Source organism: Antrostomus carolinensis, unplaced genomic scaffold (assembly GCF_000700745.2).
Source record: "Antrostomus carolinensis isolate BGI_N321 unplaced genomic scaffold, ASM70074v2 scaffold1009, whole genome shotgun sequence".
NCBI lineage: Eukaryota > Metazoa > Chordata > Aves > Caprimulgiformes > Caprimulgidae > Antrostomus > Antrostomus carolinensis.
In genome coordinates, this window is record NW_010339002.1 from 28,095 (window position 1) to 55,410 (window position 27,316).

At 34.6% G+C, this 27,316-nt stretch overlaps 1 protein-coding gene across 2 annotated transcripts in view; it reads right to left on the bottom strand.

Annotated features, from left to right (window-relative positions):
- The window catches only part of DMXL1 (Dmx like 1), a 67,030-nt gene that overhangs the window by 23,970 nt on the left and 15,744 nt on the right, over positions 1-27,316 (bottom strand). For both annotated transcript variants that reach the window (XM_010175674.2, XM_010175675.2), the window contains exons 9-28: positions 26,543-26,711; positions 22,820-23,032; positions 21,853-22,106; positions 21,069-21,753; positions 20,422-20,543; positions 19,812-19,901; positions 19,403-19,505; positions 17,844-17,960; positions 16,307-16,531; positions 13,950-15,647; positions 13,208-13,318; positions 11,715-11,884; positions 10,490-10,587; positions 9,624-9,789; positions 8,489-8,741; positions 6,029-7,113; positions 5,581-5,772; positions 4,358-4,434; positions 4,052-4,179; positions 2,975-3,223 (exon numbers count right to left, since the gene is read on the bottom strand). In XM_010175674.2, coding sequence (XP_010173976.1) covers positions 2,975-3,223; positions 4,052-4,179; positions 4,358-4,434; positions 5,581-5,772; positions 6,029-7,113; positions 8,489-8,741; positions 9,624-9,789; positions 10,490-10,587; positions 11,715-11,884; positions 13,208-13,318; positions 13,950-15,647; positions 16,307-16,531; positions 17,844-17,960; positions 19,403-19,505; positions 19,812-19,901; positions 20,422-20,543; positions 21,069-21,753; positions 21,853-22,106; positions 22,820-23,032; positions 26,543-26,711 — 6,205 coding nt within the window. The remainder of the gene's footprint in view (positions 1-2,974; positions 3,224-4,051; positions 4,180-4,357; positions 4,435-5,580; positions 5,773-6,028; positions 7,114-8,488; positions 8,742-9,623; positions 9,790-10,489; positions 10,588-11,714; positions 11,885-13,207; positions 13,319-13,949; positions 15,648-16,306; positions 16,532-17,843; positions 17,961-19,402; positions 19,506-19,811; positions 19,902-20,421; positions 20,544-21,068; positions 21,754-21,852; positions 22,107-22,819; positions 23,033-26,542; positions 26,712-27,316) is intronic.

Below are 27,316 nucleotides of genomic sequence, written 5' to 3' on the forward strand. Positions count from 1 at the left end.
GAGGGGTGGGGGAGGTGTTTTAAGATTTGATTTTATTTCTCATTATCCTCTGATTTTGATTGGTAATAAATTAAATTTGCTTTTTCCCCCCAAGTCGAGTCTGTTTTGCCCGTGCCAGTAATTGGTCAGTGATCTCTCTCTGTCCTTATCTCCACCCATGAGCTTTTCATTATATTTTTCTCTCCCTGCCCAGCTGAGGAGGGGGAGTGATAGAGTGGGCTTTGGTGGGCATTTTAATGGCTTGGAAAATTAGGACAATCAATGGAGAAAAATAAGTCGTCTTAATAGTAAAGTATTATCAGATTTCTAATTTTCTACATCTGAAACCCAAAATGACAACTTTTAAGTCTATACAGTGTACTTGTAAAATACTGAAGTTTTTGAAGTAGTTTTCCATTTAGTTTACTCCTGTAGCATGGAATAATTGAATATATAAAATTAAATTATTGATTTCTAAGTGTTAAAGCGAAACTCAAACTTTTCCTTAAGAACCCTCTTGATTACAGAGAACTTACCATCTCTATTTAGACTATATAGGAACTATTTTTCAGTTCCTGTTTTTTAGTTTGTATAAAAGAAAGACTGTATTTATTTAAGATGAAAATTATATCCAAAGCTATTATATGTTATTGGCCAGCACAGTACATAGTACTGCAATCTCTCAAAACAAGTTTGAAACTTGGAGACCAACATCCACATGCAGATAAAGTACTAAAGGACTGGGGTAGGGAGCAAGGAGAAGACAGGCAGGACGTACAGTGTTATTATTCAAATTTTTGGTGTTTAGAATTTTTGGCTTTTGAACTCCATTTGAGTATGAAAAAATTTCAAAAATATCTAAAAATATACTTAAGAAAATAGAATTTATTTATGCATAACAAAATGGGAAGATATAGAGAGTCTAAACTATATTATGGAAGAACATGCCATAGTTGATTGCAACAAGTATTCCAGTCACTTCTCAGTGTTTCTTTTCTGAGTGTCAGAAGAAAAAGTAAGAGATGATAGTAAAGGCACAAAAATAGAGCTGATGCAATCTTATTCCTCTGCTCCACAGCGGGTCTATTTTTTTAAAAAAAATTTTTTGACAGATTAAAAAAAAAATTCTTTCCCAAATTTGCTCTAGATAAACACAAATTAAAAACAAATAATAGACCTAGAGAATTCTAGAGTTACATAGGTAGGAAGGACCTGGTCCAACCCCTTGCCCAGAACAGAGCTGACTTAAGTGATGGCCTAGTTTGTTCAAGTTTTTAGTAACTTCTACGACTGAGACTTCACAACCCCTCTAGGCCCTTTTCCAGTGTTTGATGATCCCTACAAATCAGTACTTTAAAAAGTCCGTTCTCCCCTTAGATTTATAGTTTCAGCTTCTTGATTCTCCCAGTAACAGTTTTACTAATTCTGCAATCAGACAGCCAGCATTCATTTTTAAGAAAAACATGCAATAGACAAGCATTTAGCATACATTTCAGAGTATGCTTCTATGTAAAAACAATTATCATTTTAAAACAGTAGTAGCAGCAGCATTAACACACCTCAGTATACAGTTACCAACACCTAGGAATCTTAGAACTGCCAACAAAAAACAGTTATGCCTTCCAACAATTCTGATATGGCAAATGTATTCACCATAAGAAAATTATAATGAGAAATATTTATTCAATAACACAGAAAAAACTGATCAGATCTAGACTCAGAACTCACTTTTTATTAAAGATCTCTACTCTGAAAATATTTTTCTAAATGTCTGCAGACTGCATTTTTAGTTTTCCTTAAATGTATGTTAAGACATTTTTATAGGTAACACACATATAATATCAATATAATAATAAAAATTATACAGTTTATGTTATATTCTCTCTCTCTCTCTATATATATATATATATTCAGATGTGAAGTACAAAGTCAATATAGTTTAAGTAAATTTATCTTTACAAAATTTGTTTTTTTAGAAGTCCAAGTAAATTACAAAGCACAAATCTGTATCAAAGAGAAAAGCATTACAGAATTTATTCTGAACCTCAGGTTAATTTATAATAATCTGAATTTAAAACTTGAAGGTTGTTTGCTTTCCTAAAGGGTTCTCAAACTATCAAAACAGAATAAGACACCTTTTCTTTGTAATGTCTAGAACGAACACTTAGAAATCCACATGCATAATAATGCTCATATTCAAAAAGCAAAACAAGCAGCTCTCCAACAAAGATATGAAACACTTCTGATCCTTTCAAACCATGGTCAAAGTAATTTTATATTTAACAATGATTTAAAATGAAGTGTAGAAAGAATACAACAGCATTGCCAATTTTCTTTTTGAAAAAGGCTCAATTCAACTGCTGCTTTAATTACAAAACTTTGCTTTAAATTTTGATGTCATGGCTTGCAAACAGAAGTTTTTCTGTCTTTCTACATATGCAAAAAAATCACACATAGCAAACTGCATGTAGAGGCCTAGTACTAAATCTAATATCTTGCCTGAAGATTTGGTAGGACTATGAGTACTGAAGGTGGCAAGTGATTTGGAAAACCCCACGCATTCCATGGAGAATACTACTACCTGATGTGGGCTAGGCATTGGGAAGTGCCTACCTGCCAAAGAGAGAAAACATACTGTATTTGTAAAATGGGAATATATTCTCGTTACGAGAGAACTGGAAAGCTTTAAAGTTTACATTAAAAATTAGTCTGTAAAAGTACTGAAAATTTTCTCTTTAAGAGGAACTTAACCCGCTCACATTACGGCATTTGTACCACTTGGAAATATTTCAATAACATTCACTTCTGCTTCCTACTCTCTTCTACACAATATCTATACCAATAATTCTAGACCTTTGTTTTTCTTTGCAGATCTAAAAGCATATTGAATTCTTACTAAACACAAACTATTTAAAGCAATTACTCTTAATTTTCAGCAGTCACATCATTTTCTTAAAAAACTCAGAGGACAAAAAAATAAAAGAAGAGAACTAACCAGTTTTTGTCTTTAATTGCACTTGTCCTCTGCTGGGCATATGAGCTCCTCCTCCAAAGACAGCAGACCACATTTTGTTGTTAAGTGGATGAGCCATAATTCTATACAACTCATTGCTAGAATGTGTTGCTAGGCCATGGATGAATAGACTCAGGTAGACTGCAGTTAGAATTTCACAAAGTAAAACTGTGAGACTTGGCTGGGCTTCCTCACCAGCAGAATTCAAGAGACGTGTAAGAGCTGTTATCCCTGTTTATAAGGAGGGGGGGAAGGGGAAAGGTAAGGGGAGAGAAAAAGCATATATATATGTGAACATACTCTGGATTATCACAGGTATTTTGAATGGCAATCTACATAATTTAGTACCTTCTAGTGTAGAAAAATTCTAAGTTTTAGAGGAAATTGAAAACTCCAGGAAAAGTAGTATGGTATTTATTTTTATCACTTTATTACAGCTTTTCAGCTTCATGTTTTGGACTAACAGTTAAAGAAATACATAGCAACTTTTCAAGAATAAGAGGGGAGGGAAAATAAAAGAAAATAACTCAAATTTTGGGATATATTTTAAGTAAAAGACTGGCAGTTTTAATTCAACTCCCTGATGCTGAAACTCTATGATACAACATTTAGTTGCACTACTTAAAATTAATGTTTCCTCCCTCCATGTTCCCTTCAAGTCTGTGCTCCTCAATTCTTTCAGCAAATGGTTAGTTCTTTATTCTCTGCTTTAATGCAGTGCCTCCCAGTATATTCAGTATATAGCATCCAAATCTTATACTTAAAATAAAACCACTAATCTGCTCATTGACTCTCCTGGGGTGCTTGTTTCACCAGTTAGGTATATAAATCCAGCATAACACTAAATTGAATTGCTATTCTCAATTAAAAGTGGTAAAACCAGAATTGCTGGCTTACAGCTTCTGAAAAATGAAGATGAAGTTTTATTATACGAACCTATTTTTACTATACAGCTGTTACAAACACTACTAGAAAGTCTAGAACATAGCTACATGCTCTTACAGTAGATTCAGACAAGTTTTACCTTAAAAGGAAAAAAACCAAATGAACTCTAGATACCTGGCCACTGAGCAGGTGATGTATTGGGAGTCACTGTTTCTTCTAAGCTTGCTGTTCTTAGAGAATGGCGCTGCGTTAATAGCACTGTCTGATACACTGTTCCAGTGAACTGATTTGCTTGAAACGAGCTGTAAAAGAGAAAAGGGGGATGTTGTATTTATAAAAAAAAGTTATGTTTAAAACTATTCAAGTGATAGCCCTTTCTAGATATAGGCAGGTGTAAGCACTGCCTTCTATTGTACCATCACTACAGTGAGACAGTGTGTTGACCATTCTCTGTAAAACGTACTTTTCATAGACCTTTACCTGTAGCTGTGGCCATCACAAAGACACTGATAGATGCAAGCAGAGAGTGACGCTGCTAAGGTATGCATTACATATATCTGTAAGACAAAGTTTTATAGAACATATTATACTGAAAATGAAGAGTGGTTAGTATCATAGCCTTTCATGCATACAGATTTTTAACAGTGGAACAAGCACTGAATATGGAAAGTATAAGCACTTATGGTAAAAATAACTTCTAAAGCCACCTTCTCTTCAGAATTCATTTCAGATATATCGATTCACTTTGCAATGAAACGGATGGGGAAGCACTCCCTCACCCCACCAACCCATAATCACAGATCAGCTCTAGCTGCAATGTTTTCAATTAAGAAACAACAACATATTAAACTTCTATACAACAGTAGCAATTTGCTGTCTCAGAATACAAATGCTTTGCTTTAGAATGAAAATTGGAATGCAGCTTAGTTTTTGACCAGTTCTTGTGCAGCTCTCCACACAACTTACTCAGTATCACACTGATCACTATTTTTATCATAGCTCATACTTTTCTTAATGTATCACAAAACACACAATCTGTTTTCAAAAAGGTTAAATTAAAAAAAAAAGTTTGTTATACTTGTTTGTTTCATCTGAAATGAGGCACAGACTAAGAACTGAAAACTCTCTTGAGTGTTCTCTAGAAATCTCTAGAAAAATAAATGTGATTTGGGACCCAACACATAAAACTTCAGGAAAGATATAAACTAACACTTTAAGTTTGGTTTCTAGTATATAAGTGTATATGTATAAACACAAAAAAGTCTGGGTTTACTGCATATTACTGATAATCAGCTTCTATACTTCAAAACTTAATTTTATGTAGGTTTTGGACTGAAATGCAGAGTTTACCATTAATATAAGCAATTATCATATTGTCATAAAGACAAATGTGACACTGATAGTGTCATACGACATGTTTTCCATAACAGATGTCATCTGGGACAAATATCCAGACCTAAGAGAGGCCAATCTACTTCACCTTGTTGAACGAGATACTCAGCACCTCAATAACAGACAATCAATGGGCATTACTTTAGCCCAAGATAAGTACTACAGAACATACTTAGTCCCACAGTTTTGTTACTCATCAGAGGCAGGCACATCAGAAAGTTTTCATGCTATTCAGAAAAAGATTCACAACTTCAGCAAAATGGACAATAAACACAACAACAAACCCAAACAACTACTAAAAAAATACACACCTTGTTGTTCTGAGTATCAGGATGAGGTGGCGAATCAAGGTTTATTATGGCATGTAATATATCATGAGTTAAGTTACCAAGATGTAGCAATGGATTAGCCACCACTGTTTTGGCACTAGCTGTGCAAGCAAATAGTAGAGGTATGAAGCTTTGCTCTGGTAGAGGGCTGGAAGGTACCTGCACTGACTGCTCCTAAAAACAAGAAACACACACACACACAGAGTGATAGTACACTTTCTTAAAGGGAACAGAAGAACTGTTAGGGGATTCTAAATAACAACAACAAAAAACCCATAACCTACAGAAAACATAACATGTTAAAGTATTACATTTATTATAAAACACGTGCATGCTCTAATAGGAAAACTTCAACAATAATACAAAACACATTCAAAAATCTACAAGTCTGAAGCAAATAAAAAACAACACAAAGCTCCCCACCACATACTTGCTGAGATTCCTGCAGCAGCAGAATTAATTCCATTCTGACAGATGCCAAACCTCCACCATGAGAGCCATGAAGTATACAGTAACTAAGGAACATTCTCAGGAGAGACTGGTATTTCAGAAGCCACTGACGTCTTTTCTGAAAGTCTTCTTTCTGTAGCATATTTTTTTGCTGGTCAGCTAAGTCTTCCGTGTTTTCATGTAATGTAGCCTCCTCTGGCATCACACTAATTCCTGACTGTATCTCTTCTGTTTCAACACTATAATCACAGGTCTTTTGAAGAGCTACCACTTCTCTTTCAAGCCACTGATATAGCTGATACCTCAACTTCCCACCATCTACCTCATAACCAGTGGACAGGGTACGAAGCTCTACAGTAAGAATTTTCAGGCATGCTCTAAATTTCAGCTGTGCTGAAATTATATCTTCTGATGGATTTAGAATATCTTTGTCATCAGCTACACTAAAAGATTCTGTGTAGCTAGAACTTGTTTCATACAATCTTTCTGTTTTCTTCAGAGGTTTTAACTCTTTCATTACCAGGGAAGAATCTTCATTCTCATCACTTTCATCACTGTCTGAATGTAGTTTCAATTGTTCACCTTGGAATACCACACTTGGCTGGCTCCAGTCAAGGGAAAGCGTTGAGCTTGAATGTTTTCCTGATGAACAATCTGAAGATGAACCCAAACCATTCAATACTGGCTGTGACCAATCAACACTGGAAGACTGGTCTTTTGTTTCGAGCTCTTTAACTGGAGAAGATGGCGAGAAATCTTTACTAGTATTCATTACACTAGGGGATCTACAGAATGACTTTGACCTCTTGACAACTTTGGGCATCTTCGATAACACTTCTAAGGCCAACATAGGACAACCAGCTTTTAGATGAGCATATGCAGTGGTAAAAAACAGCCGTCTTTCACCTAGGTTGATTTTGTCAGCTAATCCATTTTCTACTGTTAGGCAAATGTGTGTGGAAGACGTATCAGAAGAGCCAAAATGACGTCTCAACAAGAGAGGATGTGTTCTTAAATAGTTATAGAAGTTAAACACTGCAGGATTACAACTTGATGAGTCATCTCCTTTATCTGAAAAGATATTGCATCATGAGGAAAATCTACCATTCTGTATGAAATAATCCATAAGCAGTTCTAAATTCATTAGAAGGCTATTAGGTCTTAATGTTCACTCTATTGTTTACTTCACTGCACCCCTCTTTTCACCTCCCTTTGCACCTTTAATATTTTAATATCTTGGGAGGGATGACACTAATCACTACTAAAAAGAGAAGCTTGAGTGGGAGAGCAGGTAAGGCCTTTACTTTAAAACAATCGTGATTTCTTTTCCTTGCAGTCAGGTCAGTTCTACTGCAGTCAAACAAGACCACGTTCCTGCTGCCATCACTAAAGGACAGTAAGATGTGACATCTTACTTTTTTTTTTTTTTATTTAAAGAGTATTTTTAAAATTATGGATTAGTATTTTTTTATTTTGTCTACCTCTAAACAAAAACACAATTTATAATAAAACTAGTAAATCCGTAATACATATTGGTATCAGTATTACATACAAATAAATAAGTTACATAGCAGTGCAGCACCTACACATTTTATTCTCATGTCAAAAACCACAACACAAAAAACCCTGAAAAGACACAAGCATCAGCAAAGGATGATTCACATAGCTTTCAAAGAGTCTGGGTTAGCTGAGATACACTCTTACTGTTTCCTCTATCAGAAGTTATGGCACAACTAACTACAGATAAAAGATACTCTTTCACGTACCTTTTTCTATTAAGTAAGAAAATAAAGCAAAACACCACAAACAACCCACTGAACTGATTAAAGAAGAACTAGTAACACTCAAAAATGATTTTACACAAAAGGATGTGATCAAGACTAAAACAACTGAATATTATATCCCTCATTTTCTCAAAATTATCCTGAGGAGTGACATGGTATTTCAGACAACACAAGAGTCTCCTTGTATCATAGTAAATATCAAAGTCTTTTCTATGGTAGTTTATCATTGTGATTAACCATTCTTCCCAAGGACCAAAAGCTACAAAACACCATGTCTTCCAGACTCTGCTATGTAACACTGTCATCAGAAATTTTTTCCTAGGTTATGATGGAGTCAAACTAACTACGGAGCTTAACTGGTCACTTCAGCTTTAAGGTGCTGCTGGAAAAACAGCTGCATCACTGCAGGGTCATTCTCATTATCCTGATAGTCATGTACTTAGCAGATAAACTAAGTAACCATTCACGGGATACAGGATAACAACAACACCACACCAGTTTACTATAAAAAACATATACATTGCTACAGCAAGCCATCCACAGTACTACTGAAGAGCTGTGAAGTACCTGGTATTCAGACTATGCTTTAAGAAACTACTACTTAAATGAACAAATAGTTAAAACCAACCTAACAGGTAAAATACTCATATTCTTACCTCCTTCATCTTCAGCAGAATGTTTAATCAAAGTGTCAAGAGCCTTGCTATAATCTTCCAAAATCCAGTAAGCCATACTTCGCAGAAAAGGGTCACAGTGCATGTTTCCTGAGCTCTCTTTTCCAGGAAACACACTTCCCAAAATTCTCTTCTGCAGTATAGATTTATAAGTACTAGATACTTCAAACTCTGACTCATAAAGTCTCGATATTACAAGAGCCAATTGAATGTCATTCAGTTTTTCAAGGCAGACCTAATTGAAAAGAAATATATTCATAAGACCAAATATTATAATTTCTCCTTTGGTTAAAATGATCATGTGACAGGAAGTGACATGAATCTGTCTGTTCACATTAAGTCAGTCTATCAATTCCATAGAAAATTAGCAGGAACTATACAGAATAGCTGTGGTCAACTATTACATGTAAAATCTGATTTGCAATTTCTTCAGTTTAAGTCTGACATGACAACAGGTGTTCGAAATCAATTGGCTTCAACAACTTATTGTCAGTGTGCACATACTACCACTTGAAGTTGGATATTTTGGTTACAAAGCTTTACAGAAGAAATCCTTCATTATCAGAGAGATTAACTTCCTTCCAACTTTTCAATTCAAATAGACCAAAGAAGTAATTTATCTTTTGTGAAGAGATCCTAGAAGCCAACCCACACCACTGCTGAAAACCCTTCATTTTCAGATCTGGAACTTCCTAATAAAAAACTGTTGTCTTCTTATATGACACATCAGACAATATGAAAGCAAGTTAATGGTAGGTAGGTCTCTTAATATGCGTATGGAGAAAATAAACATGGGACTTTTCAGTATCACTAATATGAGAGCTAAAACAGAATCAAAATTTAAAGATTAAAGGTTTGTATTTGTCATTAACCTGGAGGGAGGGCAGGGAGAGAAAGAGTACAAAACAACCAGAATCTTCCGGGGTCATCCTAATGCAAAATGCAAGTCACATACAATATATATGTAACTTTGGGACAATACAACAGTCTTAAACATAAAAAAAAAAAAAAAAAAAAAAAATAATGTTGTGGAAAAAAAAAAAAAAAAAAAAAAAAAAAAAAAAAAAAAAAAAAAAAAAAAAAAAAAAAAAAAAAAAATCAATCATTATTTTATTACCTCCACTGCATCTTTTAAGTGTCCTGCCAACAAGAAAAATGCTGCAGAATGTTCAAAACGCTGCTTGCCAAGCAAAGAAAAAGCATTCTTTAATGCTGCTTTACGCCATCTGTCCTCAGTAAAGTTGTTTCCAAAAAACTGTGTCATTTTAGTGTCTTTTTGAGACCTGCATATTGAACATCATTGATAAAAATATTATAGATTTTACTAGATGCATTACGGCTCTTCGTTTCCTCAGACACCCATAGAATTTTACACAGGTCTTTTCATTAGGAAATGCAGAGGATCTCACCACACTGGGAGCATAGAAGGTTTCATATTTAGAAATAACAAAAGCTTTAGGAAATATAAAAACTAACAGTATTTTCAGTTAACTTGATACAAATAGAGAAAACCTCATTTTTCCAAGGTGAGCTGTTAAGAGTGACAGTGCAAACTACTTTTTTAAAATTTGCAAAGTTAAACACTATATTATGAAATTACAGTTTGAAAGACAGACTTAATTCAGTCCTCTGAACTTAAGGTAAAATTTTTTAAAAACACTTTTCTAAAAGATAGCCAAGTCATTCCACACACTACACAGGTAGTCCTCAAAAGTATATCAAAATTAAACAGTGATTGAAATTACAGTAGATTTGAGACTAGAACTTGAAGCATCTACCTTCAAAAACAGCAACTAAATTACCTCAGTAAATACAAGAGGCTTAAAAACTACCCATTTAATGCAATGACTCATTTAGAAATCGAATCTCAGCTTTCAACAGTAATATTTGTGTTTCTTTTGCATTACCACCACATTCCACTTTTTTTCCCAAAATTATACCAGACTGTATGAAACTCCATGTAAGGGCCTGCATGTCTCTTACCTGTATAATCCCCAGACCACAGCTTTCTTTTTCATTGCGAGGTAAAAAATGGCTGCATCAAGTGGATCATTGTTTCTCTGAAAGGCTGCTTTAGCCACCTGTGAAGAGCATTCAACAGGGGGAAAAAAAAAAAAAAATCTTAAATGAGATGCCTCTGGCTTCTGGTATCCCATGCCCCATAGTGCTTGGAAGTTCTCTTTATAGGAGCCCTCCTCTCACTATGAGTCTGACATAAGAACGCGTGAAGATACCACAGCTTCAACCTCTCGTTTTTGTTCGATATCATTCAGCTAATGCTTTTCCAGTTCTAGGAGCATTTTGGCAGATTACATGGGAATGCCTAGACCTGAAATCAGTTCCTGAAATCATAACAAAATTAATTTATTAGTTGCTCTGGTAATCAAAAGGACAGATGGACCCTTGGAACAGGCTGGGTCCAGTCACAACAGGAGAAAAGTTGTACAGGAGATTACTTTTGAAAGTTGGAAAGGAAAAAGGGGTAAGTGGCAGCAAGAATAGACCCATGTACGGTAACCTTTAATGTAAGCCCAGAATACCTGGAATTTTTTAAATGCAAGGCAAGTAAGTTTCATAAAGTGATGATTAATTGCTGAAGATTGAAAAGTAAAAGTAGAGACATGCATTTTACCACTTTGTGCTTTGTAGTCAAAAGTATCTTGTGCATGTCATTTTCTAGCTCAACACACTTGGCTTTTCCAAGAGCTTAAAACAAGTGATAATGAGGTTAGGCTTATTGCCGCATCCGTGATGATTAAAATACATATTTAAAAAAAACCAAGAAAACAACAAACCCAAACCAGAAAAAACAAAAACACAAACCAAAAATCCCCAATCCCCCCCAAAAAAACCCTCAAACCCAAACAAAACCAAAACAATAGAAGGTTTTGTTATCATGGTAATGCACCGATTTGCAAGGCAGATGTACAGTATCTTAGTTGACCTCACTTCTGATAGATTTCTAAAGGTGAACCTTTTTCTGTAACTTGTTTACTAATTTTGCTATAAAAAATAACTATATGCTCAATATGTGTCTTGAGCATCCACAATGAGCACTGTACACATCCATCTTCAAAATGGAATATCTAAAATCCCCAAACGTACTTCACACTGGAATTTGAAACCTGAAGTACTAAAAAAAAAAAAATAGTTAAAAACAAAAGTTCATATTCGTTCATAATTTTGTTTCCAAATGGTGCATGTTTACCTTTTCTATGCATTTCCGCAGGCTATGGATATTTCGAACCCACCATCCTATACCCATAGCTCTGAGTTCTGACCATGTTGGATCTCCTTTCTGCACTGCAGGGAGCATGCTCAGTAGTTCTTCTTCCGCTACTGAATGAAATGCCCAGGCAAAATGACTAGTAGATAAGCCTACATAATCACACATTGGAGAGAAGAAAAGAAAAAAAAAAAAAAGGGGAAAAAAAAAAAAAAAAAAGAGATTCACTAATAAAATAATCCAGACTCTGAAGTCAAGCAGGTGGGAAAGGGAGAAGGGAAAAGGTTGAATTGTTTATTTTAGATTCCTAAGTGCATTGCTGATGAGGCAACAGAAATTGAAGACTATTTGTAAGCACTGCATACCAAATATTAAAGAAAGCTCATGAAAACATTTTTTACTCCTGCAAACTCTTTATGTAAGTTTGCAAAAGAACAGAATTACTGCGTGAAGATCAAAATACAATGGTTGGCATTGAGACTAGCCATGATACAAATTGCAACATACTGATTAAACTTTTAAAAGTTTTGAAATGTAGGTTCACTATTTTGACTTAGTTTAGAAAATGTGAAGTTTCAGATAATCACAGTAGAAAACAGGCTTGAGGATAGAGATACAAAAGAAAAGTGGAAGAAAAGAAAAAAAAAATCACATGAGGAAGATAGCAATTACTTATCAGTAGCATAGCTGGCTATGGATAATTGCAACTCTAGTGAGGGTCAGGAAATGCTTCTTTGCTCAGAGGCACGTTCAACTGCACCTCTGCAGATGCACTGGAGGCATTTCTTACTCTCGGCAATTTCTGAGCTCAGCAGCAAGATTCTCAACTAAAAGTATTCCACCAAAAAGCTAACTCAGCAGACTGTTGTAGCAGTCCTTGCAGATTCCATTCTCTGATGCAGCTGAGGGCTGACAAGCCATGAGACTGGAAATGTCATCAACTGTCATGATGACTAATGAAAGAGTAAAGAAACAATCACAGCTAGTCCTCTGTATTTGATTACGTCGAATCAAATGCATCTCATTCAGTTATCTGCAATATCAGGTTGGAACTACTTAAAACTACACCAAAGAAAACTATTTGAAATAATTCATTGGATAATAACTGTAAGCATACAAAAAACATTTAAAGAGGCTTTTTTCAAATATGTATTAAAAAACTAAGTAAATATGTACTCTATTTTCTACTGCATTAGTCCTGCAGAACGTTAAAGACAGTTCTTTTGGGGAAATGGGAAAAATATAGAATAAAAAAGCTGATAGGAAAAAAAAAAAAATCACTTAAGTTCCAAGACCTCTTCCTAAAATAAAACACATGTTTTCTGCCTGGCATACAATCATATAGAATGGGTTTTTTTAAAAAAAGAAAACAACAAAATGACTCATTGATTCTGCAGAGGTACATCAAGAGCACAGCATCATATGTACAGTTACATCACTAAGATTCACCTCGTCTATGAAAACACATCAGTTACCTTGGTGAAGCAGTTGAGCTCGATGTACAGGAGGAAGTGAAGTTGTCAGAAATGCATGAAGCCGAACAGCCAATAAGAATTTTAAACCACATTCATCAAGAGTCTCTCCACCTGGAATTAAGTATTTTTATAAGCACTTTAGAGAAACTACCAAAAGTATCTAACAGATACTATCTTAACAGAAGAAAGACTTTACAATTCTGTGACTACTAATGCTTTAAATTAATAAATATAATAGCTTAACTCATAACTATTCCCTTTAAGGAAAGGAAAGGAGCAAAATTTCAAATAGAAAAAATTCTGAAGTCTTTTGTTCTTAATGCAAAAAAAACAGAGAAAGTGTTATCATAGATATAGATATATAGATAGATATATATATATATAAAAAAAAAAAAAATCCATGAACTTATTTCTCAACTTCTCTACACAGTACAACAAACACTGGCCATTAAGAAAGTTTTCTCCTCAAAAGTGAAACAGAAATAATTACATGATGTGGACTGATAGATTAACATTGGCATTAACAGTTAACAATACAAAATTTGATTTTATGGAAGTCTGAAGTCTTTCAACTTTTGTTAAACAGTAAATACTGCGATGGCACAGTAAATAATACAGACTATACTATGAAACAAAACTATGACATGCTTTCGTAAGCCACAAAAATAGCCCAAAATACAAAAAACTCCCAAAAAAGGTTGTGAAGCACAGTAGTACATTTATCTTGTAAGAGACAGCTTACCTTGATTTCTGTCTCTGCTTTCGCCAATGTCAGTACTGGTAGTAGCAATTGTATCTGCCAAGGCCATCAATGACATTTGCTCCATCCTAGTCAGACCTGGCAAGCTTGAATGAAGCAAGTGACAAGAAAGAACTTGAGCATGCTCTGGTCCAAAGTAAGTTGGGCTATATTGAGAAAGATCAATGACTTCTGGTTTTGAACTGTCTTCCTCTGCATCAAATGTAACAAGTTCATGCGTACTTGTAACAGTATTTTGAAAGAGATCTTCATAACTGTCATTGGGCATATCTTTTCTATTTTGACTACTTTGATTATTAGACTTCTCTGAACAAGAATGAGATGAATCATCATCTGCAGCAAGCAGAGCATATAAAGGCAATGGTGGAACAGAGTCTATTTCGATATAGTCTGTAGTCTCAGTTTTGCTAAAAGTTTTGGGATCTCTTGCAGTACTTCCACTAGCACTGATGGTCAGAGATCTGAGCCTCTTATCGTGATTAGGTTCAGATTCATTAATAGCAACAACTTCTCCAGCAATGCACTTCACCAGATGTGACAGAATGGCTTTTGCTCTACGTACTTTACCAAGATCCATGAGTTCCAACAGTTGATATGGATGATACTGAGGTAAAGTGGGAGATAAGGTATGAGCTGCTTCAAAAAGACCAGAATCTCCCATTTCTGTAGAGAGATCACAGGCAGATCTTTTCCCACTAAGTTTCTGCGCAAGGCTGGTCATAGATCTGGTCAAGGTTCGCTTTGGTGGATGCAGACCCGAGGCAGCTGACTGGCTTTGTTTCATTACGCTGCCTATACATGGCGTACTTCCACTGTAGGAATCTATACTAACAAGCTCCTGCTTAGAAGGAGATTGCCACTGGGAATAAACATGCATTTCACAGTCCATTCCAACTACAAGAATGCCATCACGCACCCAAGACAAGGAGACTGGAAAAGGGGGCGACCCCTCTACAGACGAAATCAAGTCAACACAACGCAGCAGAACAAACCTAGAAAGGGTTGTAGCCTTTGTACTGCCACTATGGGAGATTGCTACAATCTCCTTGCCATTTTGTTCTTGCATTTTTCCAGACAGCTGACCAAACATAAAAAGTTTTGACCCAATTCCCACTGTTAGAATATGTGAACCATCCTCCCTAGACATCCAATCTAAGTGCACCAGGTGCTTAGTGCTGGGCATAATATTCCCATCATGAGACAGAGAAATGTCTTGTTGATTATATGCCACTAGATTACTATCAATACTAACACCAGAGTCTAACATAGTGCCTATCTCATCTAAATGAAGAGTTTGTTCCAGAATCCAAGAAGAACCCCCGGTAGATTCACATTCAAAAATACTAACGTGCATTACAAAATCTTGAGAAAGATTACTATTTTTAGATGTTATCTGCTTGTATGCTACTGCTAATCTGTTTGTGTGTGCACAGCTAACCTCAGTTGGCCTTCCTGGAACATTAATAGCACTACTACTAAGAAGTCCATCCTCAATCAGTAATGGCCATTCTTCCCATACATATGTAACATCACTGTGTGCACTATATTCTTGCATGGAAGAAGCTGATGATTCAGTGGTAACTCTGCATCTCCAGAATCGAACTTTTCCATCGGAGCACGAAGTAGCCAGCAGATATGGTGCATGACAAACAGGATATATGGAAGAAGAACTCAGATGTCCTAAAATTAAACAAAATACATTTTTACTGAAGAAAATATTAGAAAGCAAGTGAAAAAGTGAAGAATTTATTCAGTTATTTTATTATTCTGAAACAAAAAAATACTATCACTTCGTCACAAAGAGGCTTGTTTACAGGCCCTCACAAGGGAGATAACGTGATAAAAATACTGCAAAAAAATTTTACCACTTGTTTTCATTTCATGCTCTAGTGAGGAGTCAAATTATATTATTAAAAACTGAATAATAATATCTACCATCTCTCTTATCAAACAAATATTTCCCATTCAGAAATTTAAAAATATTTATAAAATATTTTTTGAAAGACTACTGACAGAAGGCTTAAAATTTAAGCACAGAACCTACAAAAATGTCATGAATGACTGCAAAACCAAACTAGTGCTTCTGGAATTCTTTTTACTGCAAGAATCTGGTATTCAATAAATATTATACCTTAAATAAAAGCTTTATTTTTAGTATTAGTTCCGGGATTGAGATATAACGTCAGAGGAGCAAGTTTTAGCAAATCTTTTGGATCCACCCACAGGCATTTTAATTTTAACAACAAATGCCAAACTTACTATTACTTTATTTCTATTTTAAGATGAAATTCATAAAGGCAAGGATTCTTTATTTTATTCTTTTAAAAAAAATTACAAACCTGCTGATGGCTTTACGCTTATTATCTCTACTCCTTCTGGCAAATTCAGCTCTTGACTATATACCATTTTGGAAGATAGATTAAGCCAGCTGGTGCTCTGAAGGTTTGCTCTACAGGCCTGATACTTTTGAGCAAAAGGTGATTGGATCTTCTCTGGATCTGGTGAAGAATACAATTCTTCCATCTGTGTTGCTGCTTCAGGTGTATTTGAATCTATTTTTTCATCTAAAAAAGTTTGCATTGTTAGTTTTCAAAAGCCAATTATTCCTCTAACATAAGAAGAGGTTTTACTCACCATAAAAGTTCCCAAAAGACAGATAAAATATGACTTAAAAATCTTACTTTCATTTTAATGAAATGTGTTCCCACATTCAGATTTAAAAAGAAATGCTGGCACACCTCAGATTAAATACTTCTGAAATTCTAGAACTGCTGAGAAGTTACAGCTTTAAACTCTTCAGACTCAATCAAATTGTAACCAGAAACAATAAAACTGCAGATGAAAGACGAAGGTATGTGGTTATCCTTGGAAATCAATGCTTCATGAAGCACAAAATACCTGCAGCTAGAGCAAATTAAATTAAGACCTCCACATTTTACCTTTCAAAATGGGGAAAGGTATTTTTCAGAAAAGTTTTGTTAACATTTGCTTAAAACGTAGGATCTTGAAGATTATGTGATACAAATGTTCCTTACTTTTTTTTTTGTTTTTGGGTTTTTTGGGTTTTTTTTACAAATCTCAGCATTTGAAGTATGAATTTGACAGATTTGGAACATGAAGACTTCCAACAGGTTGGTTGAAAACTCTTATCAGTAATGTCCTCACCTTATAAGTAGATCAGAAAATTTGGATCTTTTAGTCTTTTCACCAACTTATAAACTAATTACAATAATAGTTAAAATAACTGAAGAAATTTTGTCTTTGAAAACAATAGTAAGACAAATATCAATTTGGTTTAAGTGACAGAAATGTGCATTCTGTCACATTCCTCTGGTATGAGTAAAGATTTATGTTTTCTTAAAATCCTTAAATGTTAACAGAAAGCTACTGAAGTATATCTTGTTTTACTTAAAGAGTTGTACAGTTTTTGTGGTACTTTGGTAGTCTGAAAGAGAACCAGCAGATAGCAGAACGTCAAAATTTTTCATAATTGTATCTCTGACGTTTAGGTGCTTCAGACTACAGTCCAATTTAGAACTTACATGTAAACTCAGAAATTGCAGAACAAAAACTTCTGAGGAGCAAAACATCTGAACTAAGTTAGGCTGTATTAAAGCCAGGTATATATATATATATTTGCCCTTGGAGTGCACAAAAAATATCAAACTTTGGGCTCAGGTTGAACTCAAAAGCTTCAGCATTATGAAGATTAAGAAGTAATCAAGAAAGAATGGGTTGTGATTAAAGGCTGTAACAGAAGAATTGAAGATTATTTTCAAAAAGCTGAAATACAATTTAGAATATGCTGAATAGCAGATATGAGACAGTGACTTTAAAAGAAAAGAAAGAAAAAACAAAAACTAAAAGAGAACTTACCTACTGAGACAGGAATTGACTTCAAATGTAAATGCCACATATGTAGTAAGGAATGGTTTTGAGTATACTCTATTACTATTAAGTAGAATTTTTCAGAGAATCCATTCTCCTGGTTTCCTGATGGAATTCAGAACAGGAAGATCTTAGGGATTACTCACCTGAAAACAGAACTAAATTTTGCTGGCTAGTAAATCAACATATTAAGCTATCACAAACTAATACTGAAATGCAATAATCTACATCGAATTCTGTTTTCTCAGTATTTTATCACAAGCAATAACCACTACAATTATAGGTACACACAGGAAGAACTGTCAATATTTTATTTGCAAGAGGACAAAATATTTGCCCAAATTTGCTGTGTTTAAAGTTAAATCCCAGAATGTACTCAGTTCTACACCTTTGTCTTTTACATGTTTGTCTCTTACAGTTTCTTAGCTATGTTACTGGCAACCACAACAGTTAAGACAGAAAGCGAGACAGAGGTTTGACCTTGAAGGTATAAAAAGTATACCAAGTTGCATCTAGAGAAGGAATGCTACGTCAACACTTGGGAAAGTCTGGTTTAATTGGTAGGCTCGTCAATTACAACCCAGATGTAAAAAAAAAAAAAAAAAAAAGACAACTTGAGTTGTAATATCAGTAGCAGCCCATTTCTGGAGGGTACACCCAGCCATTCTCTTTCCTTAGCACCAAAGTAAACCTATTAGGACCAAGAAGAAATAGTTAATTTAGCAGCTATCTGACCTCCATCTACAGAAAATGTGATCAAGAATAAACTGTATTTTCCTTGCAGGTTTGTCCCTGGGTTGCTTATGGTACCATAGAAAAACAGAAGTGAATTTATTCTTTTTTAAAAAGCACAAGCTAATTAGTTAGAAGCTTTATTAAAGAGGAAATAGTGTCAGTTTTGAAAACTAAAGAGTTTTAAAGTACTAGAAAATACTTTCAAATTAGAATGTATGCAAATGATACGCTTCTAATTTATAGTTTTTCAAAGGGTCCATTTAGCCCTACTTATTACATGGCAGCAATCCACACAGACCTTCAGAACACATTCATACGTATACTGTTGCCCTTTTCTAAGATCAAATAGCTTCCATATTTCTTTTAAAGTCCTTTCTATTTATCATACTCAAGATGCAAAGGCACAACAAATTTATGCTGTAGAGTAACACTTCTTTTTGTTCCATATTTTTTTCCTAATTTTCAACATCCCATTTACATTTTTTGACGTCTATTGAGAGCTGGGTTGACATTTTAATGTCATTTAATGCCATTACTCCAAACCTCTTTCTTGATTAAACACACCTAATTCAGAATTGATCTAAAAAAACCCCAGAAACTATCAAAAAACTGGTTGCACACTACTCTTAAAGGACGTGAAACATCCATGAGTTTTATTAGACTAGATTTTCTTCCTTGGTATATAAAGTTCTCAAATCAAGTAAGGTATTCAACATTAAAATGTAAAAAGCTATATAACAGGCTCTTTTTCCATTGTGGAATGAAAAATATAATACTTTGTCTTCAATGTTCTATGAAAAAGAATGCCTTACCAGAATCTGATAAATTTTTCATTTTTTCAGGTATTTCCTTCTCCTGGTTATTTAAAATGAAGTCTTCTTGAAAAACATGGAATAACTGCGTTTTCCTGCCATGCTAAGGAAGTAAAAACACACACAGGAAGTTAATATCACACAGTGTACTGTTTAAGATTTCTCTCTAACATGAGAGCTTTTAACTTGATAAGTTATACACATTAATGAAAGGCTTCTCAAGAAAAGACACCTTCATTACGCATTCTTTTAATTACCAGGTACTATGAAACCAAAGCAAGTATATGTCAGAATCAGTCTTTAAATACCTCATCTTTACCAGACGGAAAGCTACAGGAATAGCCTTCATCATTAACATTTTTTAAACCAACTAATTATGGTATAAAATGAGTACAGAAAAAGATCTTACAAGCTCTGTGATAGCATCCAGTTCAATGATACATCCTGGGCGAGCCGTAGATTGCTGACTTACGATGTTAAAAACCTCACCAACGTATTTCTGTTAAAAAGAATCAGGGGGGAGGTCTTGTAAAGTCAGGTTTGTGCATTTCTGTGGCACAGCCTGGTAGGTAGGTGCAACATCACTAAGCAAATGTTAACTAAAGCATTAAATATACACTGGTTGCAATCCAGCAAGAATACAGGTAACATTCCTAATCTTATCGAGAGTCATATTGTTTTCAATGGCTGAAAAGTTAATGGAATATCTGGAGACCCTCACATTCAGTAGTTAATTGTCCTTTCCCCAAGCTACACTGTCCTGTCAACTTTTCATTAGGACGGACAATGCCCATCACAGCTGGTTACTCTGTTATTACTCCTTGTAGTACAAGTGTTTCAGAAGTATTTCCCAACCAAACAATGACTTGCCTCAATATGCAGACTTTGAGATTAAATGGAATGTATGACTACAATATGAAATCCTCAGCAACCAGCTTAGTCAATTATCAGTAAGTCTGAAACTAGTGCTACTCAATTAAGTTTCAAGCTCCAAAAACTTGAGACAGCTTTTCACTTACAGAAATTTCTGGATTGGAGAGCTCACACAAAAGTTTCTTAGCATCTATTACAGCTTGATATAATCTCAAATGCTGTCCGTCACTAGCTACAAAGCAAGCACTTGGAGAATTACAATATGCACCTGAAAAATAAGAATGCACAAAATGCTCAAATATTCAAACATCAACTTGCTTCCTTTTTGTGGCAAGAAGCAATTTTGAAGTTATGAAAGAAACCAATGTAGCATAAGAAAAATTCTCTCTTGTTAATTTCTGTTTACAAGCAAGAACTACAAGTGCAACATTAAACTCAGCAACTAAATCAGAGTATATGAAATGAAATTAGAATCTCATTTGCAAACCAGAGGAAAAATCTACCTCTGTTTTTAAGTGTTCAACACACCCTGAAGTATGCACTAGCATCTAAGAACTTTACTGCATTAGCTCTGAAAATATCAAGTACATAAAAGAAAGCAGAAGAACACAACAATTCTTCACATAGGAATAAACAATTTCCAAATAACAGCAGCTTTGTGTAATAATGAAGGACCCATGCTTCATTTTTTTTCAAATGCATTAAAGTATATCTACATTATCTATTTAATAGCATTATTAGGTTATAATACTTTTAATCTAGAACACTTCACAAATCAGGAAACTGAACTCACCAAGGCAATAGCTGGGTATAAGTGTGGGTAGCCATGCAACATTAGAAAAAGCTGAAACATGGAGAGAATTGATCCGAGCAAGTTCAGAAACTCCACCAGAAAAGGACAGAGGCCCAACAGGGTCAACTCTCCAGAGAATAAGTTCACTGTAAACAGCATTGGGATCCTGGGATGCTACATCTGCATTGCCTCTACTTTGAAGTCTTACTGGTGACTCCTGAGACTTCAAAGAATCATTTGCCTGTTTTGCATTCTCAACATCTGGTGAAATTAGAGCATTGTGGTGTGAGGTTGTAAGCAGCAGTGGTAATAATGAGTGGCAAGCCAAGTCATTAAGATGAAAACGGTGACCACAATATCGGGATTTATGTGAAATACTGAGTACAGTTGAAAAAGCAGATTCCTCAGCAAAACTCACTAGCCACTGGTTCAATGACCCATCTGCATGTTTGGAAATCATCATAACATTGGGTGTGAAGATACTTAGTTTTAAACTGTTGGTTGATTTACTTTGTCCAGAAGAGATAAGCATAGATGAAGATCGTGTAAGGCCAGGGGGTTTTTGCTTGCCTTGTTGAATAGCTAAGTCAACATTTTTGGTACAAGCATACATCACTATACTTCTGCAAAGAGAGTTTGCATCACCCGTTGGAAATGCAACAGGAATTCTTGAGACAAATGACACCTGGAATTTTAAGAAGGGGAGAAAGAGTAAGTATTCAAGTTATTTTCTCATCATACTTCTCACTGAAAAAAAATGCATAATTCAGAAACAATAAAGTACCTGCACCTGGCGAAACATGCCAGGCTGGTATTCATCTATCCAGTCTACATGCCATACCAGCAGTGAACCATCCATAGGATGTATACTGAATAGCATGTCAGCATTTTTACTCCATTCAGAAAGTAGAGCTTCAATTTCATGATCAATAATAGCAGAAGATAAAGGAAGAAGGCTTGAATTTAGAGTAGTTTTCTCATCACCCAGTTCCTTCTTTTCTTGGTTTCCTTTTTGTTCATCTCCATTTTCATCAGCTTCTACAACACACAGAGATATGTATATTATATTCAAAAGCAGAAGTATAGCAAGCAGTGTTATTCAGGCACCGGAGCACTTTTCAGGCCTTTTATAAAGCACTCGGAAGGACACATTTAAAATAATGAAAATTTTAACCAGAAATTCTCTGGTGGACCTAAGTCAATGACTAACAAACTGAAATAGTTTACACTGCACCTTAATTTAAAATAATTTTATTTTCCCCCATTTTATACAAATTTTTGCATGCATAGGCAAAATAAAAGCAGACATCTCCAAATTCCATATATTTAAATTAATTTACTATATTATGTTATATATTAAAGCTATTTAAATTAGGTTTACATTAATATTTTTTTCCTTTTTAAAAAAGGAATGTTAATTCTAAGGTTGCACTTGCTTCGTTAAACATGTTAAAATAATACACTTTCATGTAAAGGCCTCCAGGTCATTCTAAGTAACAGTGTTCAGTATAAACAACTCAATTTCTAGAACAACCATAAAAAAATTTGGAATTTCTAGAAACAGATTTTTAGAAGTCATTTAGGTACCCTAATGACTACTTAGATAGTCATAAGGGAAGGGAATGTACAGAATAATACTGTAATCTGTCTGTATCCTTACCTGTTAATTTTTCTGCTTCTTACTTCACATGAAAGAACATTACAAATTACTTTATAAAATTAAAGTAATTTGTCTATTATAAGACTTTTACCTTCTTCTGATCTGCCATCCGTTTGATTAGATTCCTCAGCATTAGCCTCAGAAGAATGATGTTCAAAATTCTTTTTAAGTTGCTGCAAAAATACCTCCATAGATAAGGTAAAATGAAGTTCTTTATTGTTCAGCCAGTGTACAACAAAAGGTCCACTTTTTTCTTCATTTTCACCAAGACTCAGTGATGTGATAGAAGGGAGTAGAGGAATATCTACCAGAAAAAGATGTTGCCATTTTTGAAAACCAAGTAGTTTTGTCAAAAAATTATTTCAGAGTATTGTTTTTGAGCAGGAACCCTACCATGAAAAAAATACACTAGGCGCATTGCCACTTGTCATTCATTTCATCAACATCATCTACCTTCAGTATTAAATTACTTGACTGCTACCACAAAAGACATTCCACAGGGAGGCTCTTATTATGCTTATAGTAGGATGACAGTATGGCCCTGCGTTGTTACACCTTCATGATGTAACACTGTCCAACCAGGTTAACTTACCTTGTCTTTTGCTGCTATAGCTCAGTATGAACCAACTAATTTAAGCATGATTTGCCAACATTTAGTCCACAATGGAGGATGCAGTAAGTATCCACAGTAACGTATGATGCAGACAATGTATGACAGGGTTTGCACAAGCAAAAACTAGTACAGTGACTCTGTAACACCACCACATAAAGCCAGGATTTCTGATTCCTATAGACTCCATTATTATTTTACACTGCCCTATGATGCTACTTGGTGTCCTAGATGGATGTGAAAAATAAAGCAGCAATCACAAAGCAAACGATAGAAGAAAGTATCAGACTGCTTCAGAGTAACAACATCTAAATTAAGTGTGGCTAAAAAGCAGGCTAGGTCATTTACTGTTATCTCCTCATATGGGCCATAAAGCAACATGCTAAAAGCTCAACCCGCATTTAATTCACACCTAGAAGTCTCCATATGTGTTCTTATCTCCTTCCACTCCCTATTTAGGCAGTATTACTTAAATTCCATACCCTGGCAGACAAAATACTTTTTATTGCAATTCTGGCTTTTTTTCAAAGCCAGTGATGGCTCTTCTATCACACAAATAGAAGAAAGGACCACTAGGACTATCAATAATTTCATTATGAGGAGGGGAAAAAGAGGAGCACAGAGTATTTAAGAAATACAGTCTGTCTTCCTAAAAAGGCCAGTCTCAAAAAATGCTGTCATACGTTTGAGTATAGAGGTGGGAATAGAACTTGGAGAGAAGAATTCTGTTGATTTCTCTTTGGAAGACAAAACTATAGTAAACATGAATAAGAAGGTGAACTGGAAATATGACTTTTCAGATTAGATTATAAATCTACGTACTTTAAGTATATAACAAAAGATCACTAAAGAAATAACTTCCCCCAGTCCCCCCACCCCCTGTCATTCTTCTATGTCAAAACTACCAACTTCTAACCAATGCTCAGGTCTGGACAAAATCCTTAGTGAATTTCTATTTGCTTCATAAATCACATTCACTCTTTTCAGAAAGCTTTTAAAGTCTTTGAATGCAAAGAAGATCTGAAATGCAGAAGGCTCAATATTTGCAACTGGAGTTACATATTTACTGGAAATTGTGTATGATATTGGGAGTACACTGATAAATCAAAAGTTTCCAGGCTTCTTAACCTTCAAACTTTTTCTAGATTTGCCTAGACATAATTTTATCCTAATAACCACTGCTTATTCTTTCACTGAAATCCACCCAGGCTGAGTATCAGTTTAAATAATACTCTAGTATAAAACAAGGTCTCAAGGATTTTGCTGCTGCAAGAAAACAAGTTAGAAAAGTAAGTTTCAAAATGAACAACAGAACACAAATATAATAAAAACTAAAGAGGGTTTTTTTTTTTCTTTTATATAACAGCATTATTCTTCTTCAAAAAGTGAAGTGAATGAGAGAAATCTGCTTTGGCCTTAGTTTTTATCAAGTACTCTGAATGTTGTAATAAGGACAAATTTCAAGTGAAAGACCATAAACTGATTTGGTTTAAATTAAATGAAAGAAAATACAATTAGGTTTTCAGATAACATTTAATTTCTAAAGGGCAAACTAAAAGGACTACCTAGAGAATCTGGTTAGACTGAGGTACTTAAGGACTTGACTGAAAGGGAAAACAGGTATTTCTTCAAATTAAGATTTAAGATGTGAAAGTTACTTTGAATAGCTTCTGTTAAAGAACAATCTGTTATCCTCCAATCTACTGAGTTAAAGACCAAGTAATCCAAAAGATAGTATCAAGATAGATAATAATACAGATAACACAGAAGGAATACAAGATTAAAAAGGCCAAAGAAAAAGACACGTACAAAAATCTTTTATCATCCTTTTCCAAAATTATTTTTATTCATATTCTGTGAGTTTAGTGTTGTGCACATTCATATTACAAAGACTATTAAAAGTGGAATTAAAGTCTAATTAGTTATATGTATAAACAAACATGGAAAGTAGAGCATTAAGAATAGATATTAAAAAAAGATAGTGAAAGATTATGTGATAGCCAAATAAAAAGGTTAGCTAGCTCCTTGTGCAATTTGAAGATGCAGAAATGCAGAGAGCAGAGCTACAAATCTCCAAGAAGCTTTGGAGAAAATTTCCTTTATGAAATTGGGTAGTAACATATGTAATGACTGATCATATTTCCTGTAAAAATAGGACAGTATTAATACTACAGCACAAAACTGCAAAAAGTTCCCTTTTGGTAGGCTGGATAGGATTCCAGTCATATATGTTAAAAGAAACAGGCATCAATACCGAAAAAGGTGAAGACTAACTCCAATCTTACAGAAAAAAGCATTTAAAGCTTGCTTAGCCCAGCAACGGTAATGGTCATGGAAATCAATAGTTCTTTAAAATCATACCCAAGACTGTACAGGTACAAATATGAACCTAAAGGCATAAATGCCTTGAGGTCAAAATTGGCTTTTCAAACAAGGGTCAGTAGGAACAAAAAAGCAATTTAAAAATACTATTTATAAGACAGAGCTTAAACAGTTTAAGAAAAGGATTATATAATATGTTTGCTCATTAAGTCTAGACACAGGAAATCACAGCGTTAAACCCTTAATAAAAGGCCATTCAATATTACATTTCTATTCAGTTTTTCAATGAGCAGACATACACTTAATTTTCAGTATACACAAACAACTACAAAGACAGAAATATTAGCAACTATAGCGGGTTTTTCCTTAATGTCTGTCAACATATTGCTTGCGTGCCAGAGAATATTAAAGTTTATGGAACACAACATGAAGGCAAGCTTTGCTTGGTTCAGAGACAGAACAGAACTACAGGGATGTGTGGTTACTTCAGACACTTAGTATCAGGTAGTCATTTTAAGAAGCTTGGAAATTTTTGATTTCTCAGTGTGCTCCCAATATCATACATAATTTCCAGTAAATTGGTAACTCCAGTTAGAAATGCTGAGCGTTCTGCATCTCAAACCACTGTGAATCTCAGTTAAAAGATTACCAAAATGAAAGATACAGTTATTGTAGACGAAATTTACTGAAATAATAAATATTGAAATAATTTCATTACTATAGAAAGAAGTTCTGTGTATTAAATGAAATCAACATGCTAGTAATTTTGCATGAACATATAAATACTGTACAAATACATCTCAGCCAGTTAAGCTTATGCAGCTAACACAGACCTAACAAATTGCAGCTCACCCTGTAACAAGGATTTACCACACTTCTTACCTGTGGCTGGATTGATACTGGCAGCAATATGGAAGTGACAAAGTGCATTTGCATGAGGAGGAGTGTTCCTGTGAACTTCATGGGGATCTTGCTGATGTGGAGCATATCCAGTATGTGCTACAACAGCACCTGACCTCCTCCTTCCTCGTCGGAAGTGCCTCAGGTTTAACTGCATGGAGAATAAGGTATCATTTTTAATTCCTTTCAACAAAAAAATATACTAGTGAATTATTTTTTTTTCAGTTTAAAAGCTACTTTAAAGCATCAGTGGAGTTTCTCACAAAAATTACAATATACAGGTTGTGTCTGCAGTAGGGACACCAGTGCCTTTAGATCAATTTATGAGGGCCCATACAGGATCCTGACATAGTAAATGCTTCATATTTCAGTGTGCAATGTTCCTACAGTTTTTATAATTAAACAGAAAATACTATTGTGTTTCATAAACATATACCATGTTTATTCAAGATTCCAAACAAAAAAAGAAGCAAATCTTAATAATCTAATTTCAGAGACTGAAAAACTATATCAGTACTTTGGATCTGTTTGGATCAGAACTTCCACTCTCATCACAAGGGCCCAATGAGTTTTAAGGTCTTCTCTTTATGCAAACAGATGCTTCCAAGGGAAAAATAATATTCAATTTTTAAGACTGATTATACCAGTACTAAGTTTCACTCCACATACTGCACAGTTCAAGGCCATTGTGCTGTAGATATCTGTACAGGCAGGCACAAGAAGGTACATAATTGGTAAAAGGATGGTATTACACTC